The sequence below is a fragment of the Propithecus coquereli genome, unplaced genomic scaffold, assembly GCF_000956105.1.
Source record: "Propithecus coquereli isolate 6110/MARCELLA unplaced genomic scaffold, Pcoq_1.0 Scaffold92, whole genome shotgun sequence".
NCBI lineage: Eukaryota > Metazoa > Chordata > Mammalia > Primates > Indriidae > Propithecus > Propithecus coquereli.
The window spans coordinates 5,965,401-5,984,363 of NW_012155507.1; the positions used below are offsets into that span (position 1 = coordinate 5,965,401).

Genomic DNA, 18,963 nt, shown 5'->3' on the forward strand with positions numbered 1-18,963 from the left:
GTTTTCTGCTTCAATCTCCTTTCACCTTTCCTTTTGACTGAGTTTACATAGCTTTACTAAATTTTGCTAGTGAACAATTTGCTGCTACCCCAATAAGATTTGTCCTATGGGGGTTAGGAGAAATAAGTCCAATCAAGAAATTAAAATAATTATCATCTGTCCTGAAAATTGAATTATCATTATGTACATGAATACTTGAAACAACTGTATTACATTTCAATAAAAAAATGTTTAAAATAGAATATGTAATTTCTTATAGTCCATCACTCATCAGAGTCTTAGTCAGAGCCAATTACCTAACTTCTGTGAACCGCTGAGACAAAATCACTATTTTTGTAAAAGCTAGAAGGAAGAATAAATATTTTTTAGTTCAATCCCCTCATTATTCAAGTAAAGGGACCGAAGCCAACAGAAGTTAAAAGACTTGCCCAAGGACAAACAATCACTTTGTGACAGTGTTGGGATTCTAATCTGGGAGTTCAAACTCAGTACTCTCAACTTGTCACTTGTTATTGTCTCACATGTGTCTTAGTTCTAAAGGACAATGATGTAGATCACCAACTAGGCAGTACTGTATTTAAGATGCTCTTCCTCCATAACATTTCCACCGTTTCACAACCCTCCCTGGAAAGCACCGTGAACTTGCCTTTGTGAGAAGATGATAAAATAAAAACCAGCAGGCCCAATTAACTACAAAGCACTTACTCTGAAAAATTCTTTTGTTGAACCGGAGTCCAGGGTCCCATATGCAATTTCAGTCTGCTTAGCTAAGTCTTCAGCACTCTCTATGGGAGAGACCATCCTCTCCACAGTCAGGAAAGCAGCGAGATTGGCAGTATAGGAAGAAATTATGATCAGGGTGAAGAACCACCAAACCCCTCCAACAATGCGCCCGGAGAGTGATCTACAAAACAAAACAAAAAGACATCCAGACCCAGATGGGCCAGATCTCAGTTTAAGAAATCCTTGTCTTTATTTCTATAAAGAGGAGTGGTTTCGGTATAGCTGATGAAGGAGGGAAATAGATGATGTGAGAGAATTAAGAATCGAACAAAAGGCACATGTTAACAACAACACCCCATGTCATGATGGCATATGATGATGGTGCATGCACAATACTCTTCAGACCGTGTACAGGTTTCAAAGTAGGATTTTAAAAAATGATACAGGGTCTCACTGTGTTGCCCAGGCTAGACTTGAACTCCTGGGCTCAAGCAGTGTTCCTTCCTCAGTCTCCTGAGTAGCTGGAAATACAGGTGTGGGCCACTGCCCTGGCACGAATTTTTGTTTTAATTACAGGGAAAAAATATTTTTACCCTCTGCTGCTTACATGTAATAATTTAACTTATTGAGTTCTCTTCCTATAAGCTTTGCTGGGCACACCTGTGGAAGCGAGTGGTTCTCAGCCTTTGGCTACACATTAGAATCACCTGGGATTTTTTAAAGAAAAAAATCTCATGACTAGGCCCACCCAAGACCAATAAAATCAGAAACTGGGAAGTGGAAACCAGACATCTATATTTTTTAAAGCTCCCCAGATGATTACGGTGTACAACCAACTTTGAGAACCACTGATGTAAGGTGAAGTCATAGGAGAAACACTGTCAAAATCCTTTCCACATTTGAAGAGAAATGGGTAGGTACTAGTAAATGAGCACTTTTCACTTCGAATTTAATAAATTTAGCAAAGACATTGCCCTTTCATGGAGTTGGTCACCCATGTGGCAGGGAACTAGATTATATTTATTATCATATTCATATAAATGTCTAGTGGAGCTCAGGAGATCAAAACTCTTCCCTTTTACAAACTAAGCCTTAGCCACATGGGATGGGCCACAAGTCAAATAGGAAACTACTTGTATAATAGGATTTGAGAGGCGCTAACAGGCTTGTTTCCTCCACCTCCCTTCCCCCCAAAACCCCTAAACAAACAAAACCATCCTCCCGTCCTGCTGTTGAAATTCTTACTACTGAAATCACCCTCTGTGTTGTCTTCAGGAGTCTTGATCGAAAAGTAACACATTCAACAGCACCCATTGTTTATCCAATTAGTAGGGAACGGAATAGAAGATGGGTGAATTTTAATAAGGGGAAGATTTTATTCTTAAATGTTACTGTTCATTGGCATTACCTGAGGTGTTTGTTAAAATGCAGATTCAGAATATCTGAATGCCCAAGAATCTACTTCTTAAGCATCCCAGGTGATTCTTCTGCATGTGGCCTGCAGACCAAACTGAGAAACATTCTTCTTCTTCTATATCAGTGATTGTCAACTTTGCCTCTACATCAACGTTGTCTGGGGAACTTGAGTCAAAACACAACAAAACAAAAAGACAGAAAAACCTTGCCTAGGCTCCATCCCAGACCAATTAAATCAGAATCCTGGGGGTTGGGCCTAAGCAACAGTATTTTATAAAACTCTTGAGGTGCAGCCAGGGTGGCAAGTTATGGTCCTTCATCATGAGTGCTACTCAGGGAGAGGGACCGTGGGAAGTTAGGGGGCAGTGTGAAGGCACTGAATGCTCAATGGTGGGTAGTGGCTCCTGTTCAGGAAACTTCATCTCCTTCACAATGTTGCTGAAGGCTGGCTCTGTCTGCAGAAATGAAAATCTGCTCCCTAGGTTTTATAAAACATTGCCACATCATCCCTAGGATAATTCTGTTGTGTGGCAGAGCTCCATCCTGGTTACGCTATGTTCTTCCATGCCCAGAAAAGCTCACAGGAAGAGAACCCACTCTGTCATAAAGTCAAGAATAGGCGTAGGAGCCTGGCACATCTCCAGGCTCTGTGGGAAGAGGGTAGTTCTGGGCTGAGAGCTGGCAAATCAAGCTCTTCTCTGTCTGTACTAGCATTTCACCACTTTGAAGCAAATTTAAATTCCTGTGTCCCAAGATAACCTTTTTTCAGCCTCTGGAAAATTCAGTTGTTTTAGCTGCTATACTCTGATCAAATAATTTGGGTAGATCTTTTGATAAATAGTATTCTTTATTGGTTAACCATAACAAACCTACTTGATTTTTTTTTAGTCTACAATTCCTGTTGGTCCCTGGATGCCTAAAACAACCCTTATTTATTTATTTCCTGAACATAATCACTGTTAGCTTTTCAGATGTAAAAATCTGCTTTGCAACAGATTTTTCTAACTAATAGTTATGCTAGCTTAGAGTTTCATCTGGGAACATTTCTCTTTTAATCAGAAGAAGTAGAAACATCTGGATGAGTCAGAAAAGAAAGTGTCGCATTTCCGAACGCTAAAAGTATACTGATTGTTTCAATTATGAATTCAGACCTTTCTTAGTCTTTCTTCATTGTTGTCATACATATTTCATTTATTCTGGACTAATCTGACTCTAGAGATAATTTTTTGTGTAAAAGATCAATACTGCAAAGGAGCATCCCTAGTAATAGGGTAATAAAAATGAAAACAGTAATAGCTAATACTTATTGAGCACTTCCTATGTGCCAGACTCTGTCTAATTGCTTTACACGTACTAACTCCTTTAATTGTCCATCCGTATGGTTAGGTACTATTTTACAGATAAGCCAACAGAAGCATTTTACACATAAAGGAATTGAGGCACAGAGAAGAGAAATAAGAAACAAAACATCTATACTTACACCCCAGGAAAGGAATACCCACATTTTTGTAGTATAAAAAACCCATATTTTGTATAAGAAACTCCAAAAGGGTGTGCAAATTATAGAAGGTACAATTTTCCTACAAACACAGAAATACAGTTGCAGGAAAACTAAGCATATTTGGATAATTATTGCTTATTATCTGTTGTTCATTTGGAATGAAACAGTGAATGCCATCCTTATTTGGAACGATGGGGTTTTGCTGACACCAAACTGACTTTGGAGTCATTCCAAATCACGGTTTCATACAGAAAGAGGTACATTCTGCTGCTGTGAATACTAATGGTAGTTTATGCATTGTCTACTTGAAATGTGGAGAAAAATACAGTAATTTATGGAAATTACATTGTGCCATTCTATTGAGGCTAATGGACTGTGGCTGTGTCTGTCTGATCTAAAATCAAGCCTGCACATCATAATCTGGTTATTTTGGCCACCTTAATACTGACTCGGATCATCATGTGCTTGATCTGAATGACTCAGCTGAGACTGGTTGTTGACATGACTGAAAATAAACCTAAATGCAAAATGGTCATTTTCATGGCCTCTTGTCTACATGGTAATTGACTTTGGCAATTACGTGGTTAATATCATGATATACCTGTGGGCACGGAGAGTTTCTGTTATACACAGAAATGGTATAATAGTATCCATAAACCTCAGCATGGATGGAAGAAAGAGCTTCCACGGAATCAGTGTGGAATGCACAAGCTGCATTCCACATTCTCCCCTCAAGACAGTATTAGCTTTGACGAAGGATTTGATAAAATTTCCACCACTTTCTTTGTTTGGCATGAACACCTAAATCCTTTCACTGGGAAAAGGTGCAGTGAAACCCACAGGGAAGAAGCTCCATAAGAGTTTTTACATTTACCTTTTCTCATTAGGGAAACTATAGCCACTTAAACCCACATTTCACATGGAGGCTATATAAAAAGTGACTGATGAGTCAACCTCATCACATTTTATAAAGGATCTATTAAAACAAGACAAGACTTTATAGTTGAGTTAAAAAGACCTGTCATTTTTCAGTATCTTTCTCTCCATTAATGCAGCTGCAAAATGTTTAACATTCATTTCAAATAGTTTTGTTGCACAAGACAGATTTCAAGGTTAGCATAATGAAATGGCTGTAAAATGCTGCACATTTAGTGTTTATAAAAGTGCTTTATAAGAAGCATATCGTACCTTTTGAAGAAATGTAAGAGGAGGCATGAAGTTAATGAAAGTAAATTAGCAACAAGAGAAAAACAGACATAAAAGCATTGCAAAATATGCACATCAAATAATATACAATGCTCTTGTTATCTGTAATCATAAGAAACTAGAGTTTCTGAGTTAATAATAAAATGTATTTTATGACCTCTGAAATGATAATAAAAGTGATACATGTGCTGTGACTTTCATCCTGTAAGTAAATTTTATAATCTGCACTTTACTAGCTTTATAAGATAAAGAGCTAGGACTGAAAACTGCTTCTCCTTTATACAAACTCTTTATCATTCTTTTTTTCTCTTTTTTCTTCATCATTTCTACACTCCATTCAATACTGTGTCTGTGACAGATTTTTTAAAAATGTGCAGAATCCATCTTTGGCTCTTATAGTCTTGTCTGATGAGAATAAGTAACCATGTCCCAAAGACTGAAAACTATGGCTTTCAGCCAGAAAAGTCATGAAATAGTTGTAATAAAAATCCTGCTATTACATCATTAATTTATTACCACATCACTACTGCTTTGAAGTGAATTTGCAGTAAGATGAAGACAATGGTCATACATCAGTAGAGGAAAGGATATTACTTTAGGAGCCAAAAATTCCTATTGTCTTTAATCTCATTCATTTTATACCCTTCATGTCTTTTATTATTCTGCACATACTTTCCATTTTAAAGGAGGATCTATGTCTCAACTAACCTGGATGAATCCCCTGCCCTCTTCTCCAAAGTACTTGATATCTTGAAAATTTAACAAGAAAGTAATACCTTTAGCACATTCTGTACACAGTAGTCAGATTCAAGTTAGTCTGTTCTTTCCATTTTCTCTGTAATAATCACTACAACCCTCCTCACATCTTCAACTCATACAGACCTCAGATGTTCCTGCAGCTCACAGAAAGCCAGCAGGGGGAGCATTTGTCTGGAAGGACTTGGAGTCTGGCCTGCTTAGTGGTTCTACCAAAGTTTTACAATGGAAATAAATTTCAAATTAAAAAAAAAAGTTGCAACCTCCTGCCAATATCAGTGAGACATAGTGGAATAATACAATGAAAATGTCTTCAAGAGGTGTAATCTTTAACAAAAGCAGTGTATGGGATGAAGAAGGAATATTGCTGGTTATTTCTCATCAGAGGCCAGCTATTTGGTACTGACTAGCAATTCAACCATATTCCTAAGGAGTTTTAGGAACTAAATTGCGACTGCAATATTATCTGTTAGTATTTGTGAAACTATTACAGAATGATTAAGTGTTGCCAATTTAATAATGACAATTGCTACCATTTATTGAGAATTTATATGCCAGGCACTGTGCTTTACATTTTACAGATGAAGAACCGAGGCTTAGTAAGGTTTAGTAATTTGCTCCAGGTTATAACAACTGCTAAGCAGATTGTGAATCTAGGGAGGCTAACTCCAGTGCCTACACGCCTAACCACTATGCTTCTTCCGTCTGGCTGCACTCACTGCCTATCTCCTCATGTCTTCTCCCGACTGCCCCTGACAAATCAGTTTGCATGTGGATAAAGCCTCAGCTAATTACACTGATTACCCTCTCTAAAGCTGACTCAGCCTCTAGCTTCATGTAGAACAAAATCATTCACTCTGAACAATAGAGATAGTTGAAAATATCAAACCTAATATTGACGCAGACTCTTTAAGCTTCTAGGTAACTGTTAATAACTTTATTTGATGGAAATGGAATGGTGCCAGCAGTTTTCCTCATGATGTCTTGTCACTCATTTCCAAGTCTTTTCCTTTGAATGAATATATGCTCAACAGTATTTTAAATGCTCACTGCCTACTTTCATTAACAACCAGAGCAGGCCAGGCACGGTGGCTCACGCCTATAATCCCAGCACTCTGGGAGGCCGAGGTGGGAGGATTGCTTGAGCTCGGGAGTTCAACACGAGCCTGAGCAAGAGCGAGACCCCGTCGTCTCTACTATAAATAGAAAGAAATTAGCCAAACAACTAAAAATAGAAAAAATTAGCCGGGCATGGTGGTGCATGCCTGTAGTCCCAGCTACCCGGGAGGCTGAGGCAGGAGGATCACTTGAGACCAGGAGTTTGAGGTTGCTGTGAGCTAGGCTGACGCCACAGCACTCTAGCCCGGGCAAGAGAGTGAGACTCTGTCTCAAAAAACAAAAAACAAACAACAACAACAACAACCAGAGCGAAGCTGGAGTTTCTCCAGAGGTTGGGAGACTGCTCTTGTGCCTGAGCATGAAAAAAGGAACGGAATAAACAGTGCACCTTTGGGTTGGTAGTTGGAGGCAGTGTGTGGTAGTGGAAGTATTAATAATTGTGCTGCTAGCTCTGAAAATCTCCATGACCTTGGGTTCTATCACATCATCTCTCTGGGTGCTATTCCTTTGTCTATGATATTGGAAAAAGCAGCATGAAGTGGAAATGGCATGGGTTTTGGAATTGGAGCTTGGTTTGTATTCTGGCTCTGCAATTAGCTGTGACTGGGAAAATTATTTAATCTGAGTGTCACCTTCTTCAATTCGAAACTAAGTTTAATGCCCACCCTGCAGCGGTATTTTGAGGATTAAAATCCATGCAATAATGTAGGTAAAGTAGCCATACACAGTGGGAGTTCGGGGAAGGTTGTTGTCTCTCTATTCCCAGTAAATGGAAGCAGTTGGACTAATTTATATCTGGCATCTCCTCTTGCTCTAATATTTGTTAATTCTGCTTTAAAATGTGTTCTCTTATAATTCCTTGAATTGCTTCAATTTTGAGAAAAGTCAGAGTGCACAATGCATGCTCACATTCTGGGCTTTCTGGAGCATTTGCATTCCAAGTGTGGCCATTAAACAGAAATAAAGTATAGTGCTGGTCTTTGCAGTCAAGGCAACCACAAATCTTAGAGTGCAACTATGTTATTATTGAGAATTTCTAAATCTCTTAATAGAAAAACACATCATGGTGAGGTTTGCTATTTTATAATGGAGCACAAATATATAACCATAGAGCTCTCAAGACAAGGAGAAACATGTTTCCTCTTAACCGGTATGTAATAAATATGCTAAGAAATATAACATTTTATTAAGGCTTAAAGATATAATTTCTTTTGAAGGACACAAAAGACAGTGTTGAAAGAGGAATTACCCATGTTTTTGAAAATGTAGATCTCATAAAGGTAATAATTTATTACTCAAAAGCGCAGTAAGAATAATACTTGTTACTCTAGGCCAGTGTTATTCTATAGGCTATGTGCCCCATTGCTGGGTTGAGTTGTGACCAGCATTTAAAAGAATTGAAACAGAATAGAAAATATTAGAGTGCATGGCACATCATAAGGGTAAAATCTGGTGAACCTTTTGTTATAGACATATATGTATACTGAGTTGTGATGGAAAATTTATTTCTTACTGTGGGTCATGGTAAAAAAATTTGAAAGCCATTGCTCTATATGACAGTATCTAGTGCAGCATAATAAAATCTGTACTGTGAAGAAAAGAAGTTGATATATTTCAGTGCTGCAAAAGAGACACAGCTTAAATTCTACCCCCCTAATTAAAAAAAAAAACCTGTTCAACTTGTCATTTTTAGGTCATCATATTCAAGTTATTAGTTAAGGAAGCAATGTGCATAATATTTCTAAAACCAAGAAGAGTCCTATTTGAGTATGCAGAGTAGTATGTAGTACTCCAATGGGGATACCACAAATTTAGTTTTGAAAATTCACTTACAGAAACAAATAAAATCTCTAACTTTAATGACTCTTTAGCATTGTCTCAACACAGATTACCAGCCATGTTAAAAATCATTCAATTACATGATCATTCAGAAACCATAGTCTCTTGAAGTGAACATTTCAAAAAATAAAAAATATACTAGCAAAACAAACAAACTCCCAGATAATATCACAAAATGACACACATTCTAAGCACAAAAGGAAGGGAGTGAGACAATTTAGAGAATCTGATCAAGCAGATTGAGGGTGACAAGAAAAGTGTGAGTTTGACAAACTTAAATTCGTTTTGACAAACGAGGCTTGCCCCACACAGGCTATTCTAAAAGGCTGTTGAAGACGGTTACCAGTGAGTTATGCTGCAAAGCTTCATTTTAATGTTTTGTGGTCCAAATGGATTATATCAAAATGAAGTATGCTGTAAAAACATGGTAGGAACCTTCTGAGTCCTTATATTCTAAATGAAAATCCCTATATGATTGTATAATTGACTCTGGTCAATATTTGGATTAATGTTCAATTTTACCAAAACCTATAACTTTTTGTTTCTAATTATAAAGATGTTACATTCACCTACAATATTTTGTGATTATGAATTCACCACCATTTTTGTTTAGGTGAGTTAACATTTAAACTAAGTGGGTGAGGCCTAGGACATTCATGTTTAATATTTTCAATAGCTTTACTTACATAAAATTTGCATATCATAAAATTCACTCGTGTAAGTGTACAATGATTTTAGTATTTATAGAGTTGTGCAACCATTGTCACAATCCAGTTTTAGAGCATTTTCATCACCCAAAAAGTTCCCTCATGCCCATTTGCAGCTAATCCAGGCCTAGGACTAGGGTGAGGCAAGTGAGGCATTTGCCCCACATGTAAAATTTAAGGGGCATCAAAATCTCATTAATCAACATAAACAGCATTTAAGTACAATATTTTAAAAAATCAAAATCAATGCAAAAATCCATGATGAACAAAATATCAGAATTTTAAATATAGCCTGCATCTGATCCCTGTACTTGCTCTTCTCAGCCTCACTTGCCTCACCCTAATGCTAGTCCTGATTATCCCCTCTCTGCTCCCTTTAAGCCCCCGCAACCACTAATGCGCTTTCTGTCTCTATGAATTTGCGTATCCTGGACAAATGGAATCATACAAAATGGAATATTTAATAAATGGGATTCAATAAATGGAATGGTATAATATGTGGTCTTTTGTGTCTGACTTATTTCACTTAGCATAGTGTTTTCCAGGTTCATCCATGTTATAGCATGTCAGTAGTCTGTTCTTTTTAATTGCTGAATAGTATTCCATCGTATGGATATGTCACATTTTGTTTATCCATCCACTAGTTGATGGACATTTGGGTTATTTCTACTTTTTGACTATTATAAATATAAAGCTACTATGAACATTTGTGTAATTTAAGTCTATGTGGATGTATGTTTTCCTTTCTCTCAGTTAAATAGCTAAGAGTGGAATTTCTGTTTCACATTTTAAGTATATGTCTTACTTTACAAGAAACTGCCAAACTATTTTCCAATGTGGCTGTAGCATTTTGTATTCCCACTCCTAATGGATGAGAGTTACGGTTGTTCCATGTCCTCACTACCATTTGGTAATGTCTGTCTTTTTGATTATATTAATAGCTATTCTTGAGGATATGTAGCAGTATCTCATTGTATTTTTAATTTGCATTTTGCATTTCCCTAATGATTAACAATGTTGAGCATGTTTTCATGTGCTTATTAGCCATTTGTATATCTTCTTTGGGGAAATGTCTATTTAAATCTTTTGTCCGTTTTAAAAATTGGGTCATCTTTTTTTTGTTGAGTTGCAAGAGATTATTATATATTATGAATACAACTCCTTTATCAGACATATAATTTGCTAATATTTCCTCCAAGACTGTAGCTTGTTTTTTCACTTTCTTAATGGTGTCTCTTGAAATGCAAGGTTTTGAATTTTGAGAAGTCAGTTTTTCAAATTTTTAATGAATTGTGTTTTTTGTGTTCTAAGAACTCTTCGTCCAATTCAAGGTCACACAGATTTTCTCCTACATTTTCTTCGAGAAGTTTTATAGTTTTAGCTAGAAAACTTGGGTGGAATGCTACAATGGAAGTTCCAGGCAGCCTGAGAGCAAAATGAAAAAGGGAGGACACTGAAAGGGGAAGGTAGGAGGGTTTTAAAGAAGAGTTTTATCTTCTTTCAATTTTTGTCTCGATCCAATCTCTTGATGAATGAGAAAACATTTTAGCACAATTAATGAGGAAATCATGTCTGTTTGATCTGATCAAAATTTAGCATGTGCTTTATCTGAATAATAGTAATATTAACTGGCAATGCTGTCTTTATCCAGCATTCAAATGTTTGCTCTAATGTATATATGATACCACAGAAATGCATGAAAGACATTTAAAGCAACACCAGTAACATACTCACTTCACGGACGTAAGCAAACAAAATGGCTTGATGACAATTTGTCGTTGGATGGAATGTTAAACGAAAGAAATCTGGAGTTGAGATGGATGAATACCAGATGAACATGAAAACGTAACGAGGCGTTGGCTATGATACAGAAACAAACCTTGGAGAAATATCACATCCTTGCTGCATAAAGGCACCCAAGGAAAACCAAAGACTGTTAAATATTCCAAATTCATTTGGAGGATCAGGAGGGCTTTGCGGGTCACGAGGTTCTTCATTGTTGTCTTCCAAGTGCCATTCATAAGGGCTGAATCTGCTGACCAGGAAAAGAACTACACTGACTCCAATGTAGGCGAAGACAATGCACATCCAGATTTCATAAGCCAAGGGATCCAGAAATGAGAATACGCCTGGTTTTGATTTCTGAGGCTTCTTTATCATGATGGAGATGCCTAGGCTCATGAATGGCTTTGAAAAATCTATGACTTCTTCACGGACCAATGTTATAGTGAGCGGAGCAACAGCTATATCAGCTCTCTGAAAAAAAAAATACATACATGACTTTTAGAGACAGTATTTCAATCAGTCATTTACCCCTTAATATACTTCTTTGGTGGAAGTATAAAGTCTTAAATCACTACAACCAATACATTCATCAATGCTTAGGATAGAAAAGTGGTGGTATTCGATGGGTTCTAAAGTGTTTAACTTGATGGTAAATTAAAGTAAGGGCACTGGCCTTTTGTCTTCTGAGACATGTTATATTGGCTTAGAGCAACTGACTCCATTTTTTCCTGATTATTTTTTGCTACCTTGCAACTCAACTTTTATTCCCTTGTCACATATCACTGTTTAACTCTTGTTTTCTTGTTTTAATTTTCAAGTTCCTATGTCTTATCGCCTTCACTTGACTGAAAATTCCTGTGGAGAAAGCATAATAGCCTATACATCTTATGTCTGCCTCACTCCCCACCATGAGGCGCAACACAGGGCCACAGCAATCAGTTTAACTCTTGAGTGTTTGCTATCTTGTATTACTCTTGAATTATTTTTTTGAGAGTATGTCTATTAAAACATAGGTTTTATGAAGGCAGGGACTCAATCTTCTATTTTTATGTCTATCACTGCAACAGATTCTGAACTAAAGAAATTGAAGATGCCTAAAAAATAAGTTGTTGATTATTGAATATGATGTATGGAAACATGAAAGAATTCTACATGGGCAGTAACAAGGGTAATACAGTTGTTAGAATGCAAATTAATTTATATAGTGAGCTATATTTTCTAGTGATAAATATCAGTGTAGCACTCACTTGTATTGGATCAATAAAATAAATGTCAATAGTGCACTGCATAATTAACTGAGGCAAAGGCAGGTTTTGTTTTTGTATTAATCCCATGAAAATAGGCACTAGGAATTTCTGCACTTATCTCTTTTGTTTTCCACAATTGTTCCTTTCCAATGGTAGTAGCTTTTAGTCTGGAGCCAGGCCTTAAATTGCACATATAGAAAAATGCTTCTGACTAAGGAAAGGCTTTTGGATGGTATGTCAGATATAAAGTGAAAACACCAGTTCTGATCGATTTCTTTCTATGTTAAATACAGTTATGCCACAATATCACTACCAATGGGGAGAGGTGAGAAAAGAATGCTAAAGTCTGAGATAGAATATATTTTCAAAGAAATGAAAGGTTACTGCCTTGAATAACATGTGGTAACTCAAACCAGTTGAGAAATACTCCTTAATTAATTTAAGGGGAAATGCAGATGATAAACAGCTAGCTCATATTTACTGAGTGCTTACTCTATGTGAGTTACTGTGCTAATCACCTTATACATATTATCTCATTTAATTCTCACAACATTGAGGTTGGTACAGTTATCCTTCCATGTTAGAGATGAAGAAATTGAAGCACTGAGAGGCTGGGATTAGAACCCTGGTCTTCAGAACTCATTCTCTTAACCAGCATCATGTTCTAACTCCATAGATACTCGCAGGTTTCTATTATACACTACTTTTATCTGCAATTATCAACCTCAGCCAACCCCTCTCATGTTCATTCCAATGTACATCTGAGTGCCTATTCTGTGCCAAGCACTATCCTAGGTGCTAGGAATGAAGGCATGAACAAGACAGACAAAAATACTTACCTGAATGGAGGGCATCCTACATTCTTTATATTCTAGTGGAAGTTGCAGAAAGCATGCAGAAGTCACTGCCTACTGACCAAATCTCAAACTCATCCTTTCTAAAATTAAACCCATCACCTACCACCCGAAAGTAGATTCTCCTCTACATTGTGAATCATTCTATGTTTGTAAATGATGCTTATTCCAAACTTTTCATCTTTCCTAATCCCTATTAGTCCTACCCTCTCTGCAGATGATCTTGCCTCTTTCTTTACTGATAAAATGGAAGCCATCTAAGTTCTGTCACCTCAGTGTCCCTCTCGAATTGTCAACATATTGCAATAGCTTCATCCATTCCTTCCGTGCATTTCTATCTCTTGGAAACTGACACTCTTTCTAACATTTAATCCACTTATTCCATGCATCCCATATTCCTCTGTCCATTCTTTTTTTTTTTGAGACAGAGTCTGGCCCTGTTGCCCGGGCTAGAGTGCCGTGGCATCAGCCTAGCTCACAGCAACCTCAAGCTCCTGGGCTCAAGCGATCCTTCTGCCTCAGCCTCCCAAGTAGCTGGGACTACAGGCATGTGCCACCATGCCCGGCTAATTTTTTATATATATATCTTTAGTTGTCCAGATCGTTTCTTTCTATTTTTTTAGTAGAGACGGGGTCTCGCTCTTGCTCAGGCTGGTCTCAAACTCCTGACCTTGAGGGATCCACCCGCCTCGGCCTCCCAGAGTGCTAGGATTACAGGTGTGAGCCACCGCGCCCGGCCCCTCTGTCCATTCTTAAAACCCAGTTCCATCTATTGCATCTTTTACATCTTTAATTTTTCCTTCTCTATTAATCTATCCCAGTGGTTCTCTAAGTGTAGTCTCTGGACTAGCATCAAAAGTCACCTGGTAACCTGTTAGAAATGCCAATTCTCAGATGTATGGAATCAGAAACTGTGGGGGTCAGGCTCAGGTGGCCTTCCAGGTGATTATTCACTTAAAATCCTACTCAAGTAGTTCTGTTTAGTAACAAACAAAAACGAAACAAAAACATTCCTCCCATCTTTTGATCCTGCTACCCTTTTAACCATATTACATCTCTTCCTATCACCACCAATCTTGAAAAAATACACCTTTACTATCTCTTGACTTCAACACCACTTTCTCCTTACACTCCTGAGACTTAACTTCCAGCCCCTCCAATTCACTGAAAGTGTTTCTTGAACTATATATTTGGTTGCCAAATTCAAAGACCTTCCCGCAGTCATCAACTGCTCGTGTGACACCTTAGGCCTTTTACATTTCCTTGGCTGTATGATACTAAAGACAAGGAGTTCTCCTCCTACCTCTCTGAATGTTCCTTCTTTGGCTTTTCTTCCTAGTTCTGCTCTGTCAATGTAGGCATACCTTTGTATCCTCCAGAGTCTATTCATGGTGCCTGGCTTAGGAGATACTCAATGCAGATTTGTGGAATAAGAAAGATTCTTTAAGGTTCTGTCCTTCATTTTTCCCCCTCAGTATTGTTATCTATGGCTTCAACTCTGATCTTCTTGCCACCCACTCTTGAATCTCCAGTTCCACATTGCTAACTGGAGGGAAGCCAAAGACAAATTTTATCTATTTTACCTTTTTGCTTGGGGCTAGACCTGGTCATAGAAACAAAGGCTACAGAGGAGAATGGAATTGGCCAGAAAGCCAGAAGGGTTTTTGGCAGAGAAAGTCTGAATCAGCTAGAAAGAGTTTTGTCATGCCAAGAGAATTCACAGATAAAGCCACCTCCTCTCCTTGCCAACATGACTCTGTCTCCTGCTAAGAACATGTAAATATCTCTCTAATATCATTTCCCACTTGATCTCATTTGAATTTAATTACTTAATTTAAGTAGGTTTTTGATCTTTTAAGTCTAAAATATAGTTCTAGGAGAAAGTGCCATTTGTTTGTTTTGGAAGGAATAAATAAGGGGACATTTGTGAGAGAAAATCACTTTGGACTGAATTTACGGGATTTGGGCTCTTTTCAAGCAGATACAGAAAGGAGTTTGGGAATCTTGACTCCCTTTAAAATAAAGAAACTCTAACTCAGCAACTGAAACACCCACTGCTAGGTAGATAGTTAGGATCTCCGGCTCTTCTCCAGACAAGGGTTCCCTGTTTTGGTGCTGTTTGGAGCAATTACTCCACCTCGGAAGAATGACAAGGACGGCACTCCATTTTGGTGCTGCCCCACCCTTAATCCTATCCTGAGCAACTGCTACGCCTGGGGAAGGAGGGAATGCTTTATCAATCTAGGAATTCCCCTGCTCAGGCACAATAAGATTTAGAAAGTGACCTAGAGTAACCTAAGGATAATTAATATACCATTAACATGAATCTTCATTGCAGTTCACTGCCTCCCCTCCCCAAGGTGGGCTTTCTTAGAGAGAGCTCATATACACAGATGGAATTTTAAGGACACCTGTTGATCATTTGATAACATCCTACACCTCCCAAGAGCTTTCCTCCAGACTGAGTTAATACAAGGAAACAATCCAAGAAGTCAGGAGTGAGTGGGTCAATCAGTGAGTGAGTTGGTCTGTCTTGTCTCCACTCACAGAGACAGACCCCATTTTATTCTACAATAAAGAGCTGCTCTTGTGAAACTGCTCCCTGCCTGAGGTTACTCCATCGAATTGGCTTTGCTGGTGGTTTTTCCAAGAAAGGAGTCAGAGGACCAGGATAATAGTCTGGAACTGACACTTTGGTGTGTCTGGTCATTCTTTGGCCAAGAGCACACGAAGAACCAAGAACAGACTTCCATCCCGACATCTTTGGTGCTGAAACCTGGGATTCTGATGCCACTACATGGCAAGCACCACTAAAAACTAACAAGAGGTGGCTGAATAGACAAAGCAGGACTTCTTGTTGTCTGGTTCCCAGGTACATTCAGCAAAAGAACAGATTCCTAAAGGAGGCCATTCCTAGTTTGAAGTACTTTTGAAATCGCAAAAGACAAGAAAAATCTGCTTCCCTCAGGCATTTGCCTTTTCCCCTCAGCCTGCCATTTCTACCTTTTCTGAATGGTTTCTTTCTAAGGAGCTTTTTCAAAGAAGGTGGAGTTTGTTTTTTGGAGGGTGTAACCCCCAATGGCATTAAATCTGTGCATAGTTATGCCTCACTGAGGTGAACCTGGCTCTAAAATGAGATTTTCCCATGCAGAACCTTAAAAAAAGACCTACGATAGATGGAAAAAAAGCAAAGGAATAGTGAAAAGCAGGTGGAAGAAGGCACAACTAATAGAAAGGAAGGGACCTACGGACTGCCTCAAGGACAGCTAGCTTGGTAGGAGACTTAGCAACTCCTGCCTTCTCTTGTGTGTTTGGTCAGAGACCAATGCAGCGGAACTGTCAGATCAGAGCCAGCCTTGGAGAAGCCCTTGTCCACTACTAGTCCCTCCTCTATAATAAAAGGCAGCTGTGATGGTTGGTTATTTCAGAACTTAGGATCTGCTTGGCATAATGTCCATAATTGACTTGATTATTAAAGGAAATGGGGAGGAGCAGATAACGAACTGCCAAAAATACTCATTTAGCTCTCCTGAGACTACCATAGCATGCAGATGAGGGGGAAGGTCACTTTCAAGGCAAGTTAAAGATTTAGGAGGCCCATGTTGATGAAAAACTGAAAAAGGCCACTCCTCAAATGGAATTCCTTTCTTGGTCTCTGTTCTTATGAAAACCATCTATGGCTGGGAGAGAGTGTTAAGAACTATGTATGAAGCTGGTGAGTAAGTGATATTCTTACTCAATAATGAAGTGCCTCTCTTGGGGTGTCCCAAACCACTCCAGTACCCTTTTGTCTTTAAGCCTCTGCTTGTGTTGGTAATAGCAGTAGGCAACTCATTTTCAGAAACCTAGGTGAGTAAGAAAGTGGTACGAGGGTGCTCATACCCTTTTTGACAGACAAAAACCAGCAAATGGAAAGAGATCAGGGTAAGAGTTTGCTAGTGTTTTTGCTCGTATCTTGACTACTTAAAGGATTTTAATCAAGCAGTTTAAGAGTGACTGTGTGGGCTCAGTAAACACACTAAATTAGGTTTGATTTTTTTCAGTCACCAGTGGCAAACCTGGAACAACTGTATTATTGGAGGGGATTTAGCTTGAGGGGATTTATAATCCTTTTTCATAGATGGGTTGCCAAAGTTGTAAATTTCATAAAACTTAAAAACCAACAAACTCATATGTATAGGGATGACACACTTAAGAATCTGAGAGATTTTAGGAAGAGATGACACTTAGTTTAAATGTAGTTTTAAAAATTCTTTGAGCTAGAAGTTTTGTATCTTATTTTCATCTTGTCATCTGATATAAAACTTGTAACCCACCTGGAGACTATGCATGAGCAGGAACTTGTCAGCCACCATTTTAAAGCACTTTCTGAAAGCAAGGGAGAGGATGGGAGAGAGGGAGTAGAGAACGTATTGATGTGTAATGCATAGAGTATTATGTTACCGGAGAGAAGAAGCAGGCATGACCTGACCTCCTCCTATCCCTGTATCAATCACAAGGCTCTAGTAGCCTTTGGCAGACATTTCCTTTGGGAAGTTTAAATGTGTCAGAGAAAAGAGTAGGGCAGAATCAAGCTAGACAATAGGAGGATAATTGCCGTGTGTTGAGGAACAAGACTTACACTGCTTTATTGGCTGTACTCTATGGGATATTTACTGTCAACAATTTTTAAGATCTGGAGAAAAGGATGAGGCCTATTTAAATCCATGCAACAACAAGCAGTGTCACAACAGGATCTCGTAGTTTCTTTATCCAGAACAGATGTCCCAGACTGGATCTATCGATTAGGACTCCTTGTCCTTGGGGAGCTGAGAGAGTTAAAGACAAAGTGAAGATAAAGGAGTGTCCCTGGAGCTGGATGAAGGCCTTGTGTGACATTTGGTTGGAAATATTCCCCCACCCTCTGTGGTTAGAATGGCAGACTTCCAAGCGTCATGAATGCTTCTTCCTGGAGTTCACATGCACTGTTTGAAGGAGGGGACGCTTTTATCAAATCATCAGCCCTTCTGCCAAAGCTCAGTGCAATCACCTGAAGAATAGAAGATTATTTGGCATCTGTTACTGGACACTTGCTTTTCTGCCTTTTAGCTAGAAGGACAGATCGACTTTCTGCCTTTCTTAATGGAAAATGAATCTAGCTTAAGATAGTGACAACCTAAGAGATAATTTCTTCTAGGCAGAGAAATGTCAGTGCAAACAGTATCTGTAAAATTGCCATTTGTTCGGAGAGTGTGAAGGAGTCTGGGGACACCCAGAGAATGTGACCTGTAATCAACCAGCCACCTAACCTCATCTCTGTTCCCAAGCTCTCTGCTGTCTTCCAGGCCACAGGAACCAATCTGGGCAGTAGCTTGTTGGGCCTTTCCCAAAGCAAGCCCCCTCCTCTTTATCCTTAGTTCTAAGTGCTAGGAACATAAAGAACAGGGCAGCTGCCCATTCGGAGATGTCCTATTGTTAATTAGGGCCTCAATTTCCTTCTAGCCCCTTTCCTGACTTTCTTTTATTCCTCTCCAAGGGCAGAACCCCCCAGCTGTTTACATTGGGTTTTCAAATATTTCAGGTGATAACTAGAGATGTATATTACCTTATCCTGGAGGCCATAGATAATCAGGAGAAGTATCTTGCGTGGAAAAGGTTATAATCCAACTAGATTGCAAACCCCTGGAAACCATGTGGGGATGCTGTATCTAACTGATACAATACCAGTCTTGCCATAATCTGACAAGCATAGTAAACTAAGCCAGTGTAACCCAGTCGACAGAACACTAGACCAGTAGTCATGAAACCTGGGCTGCTAAACTGTGGGATTT

General features: G+C 38.6%; 1 protein-coding gene across 2 annotated transcripts in view; it reads right to left on the bottom strand.

The window, feature by feature from the left end:
- Nucleotides 1-18,963, bottom strand: part of GRIA3 (glutamate receptor, ionotropic, AMPA 3) — a 285,940-nt gene that overhangs the window by 56,311 nt on the left and 210,666 nt on the right. For both annotated transcript variants that reach the window (XM_012664833.1, XM_012664832.1), the window contains 2 exons: nt 11,147-11,523; nt 706-904 (listed from right to left, as the gene is read on the bottom strand). In XM_012664833.1, coding sequence (XP_012520287.1) covers nt 706-904; nt 11,147-11,523 — 576 coding nt within the window. The remainder of the gene's footprint in view (nt 1-705; nt 905-11,146; nt 11,524-18,963) is intronic.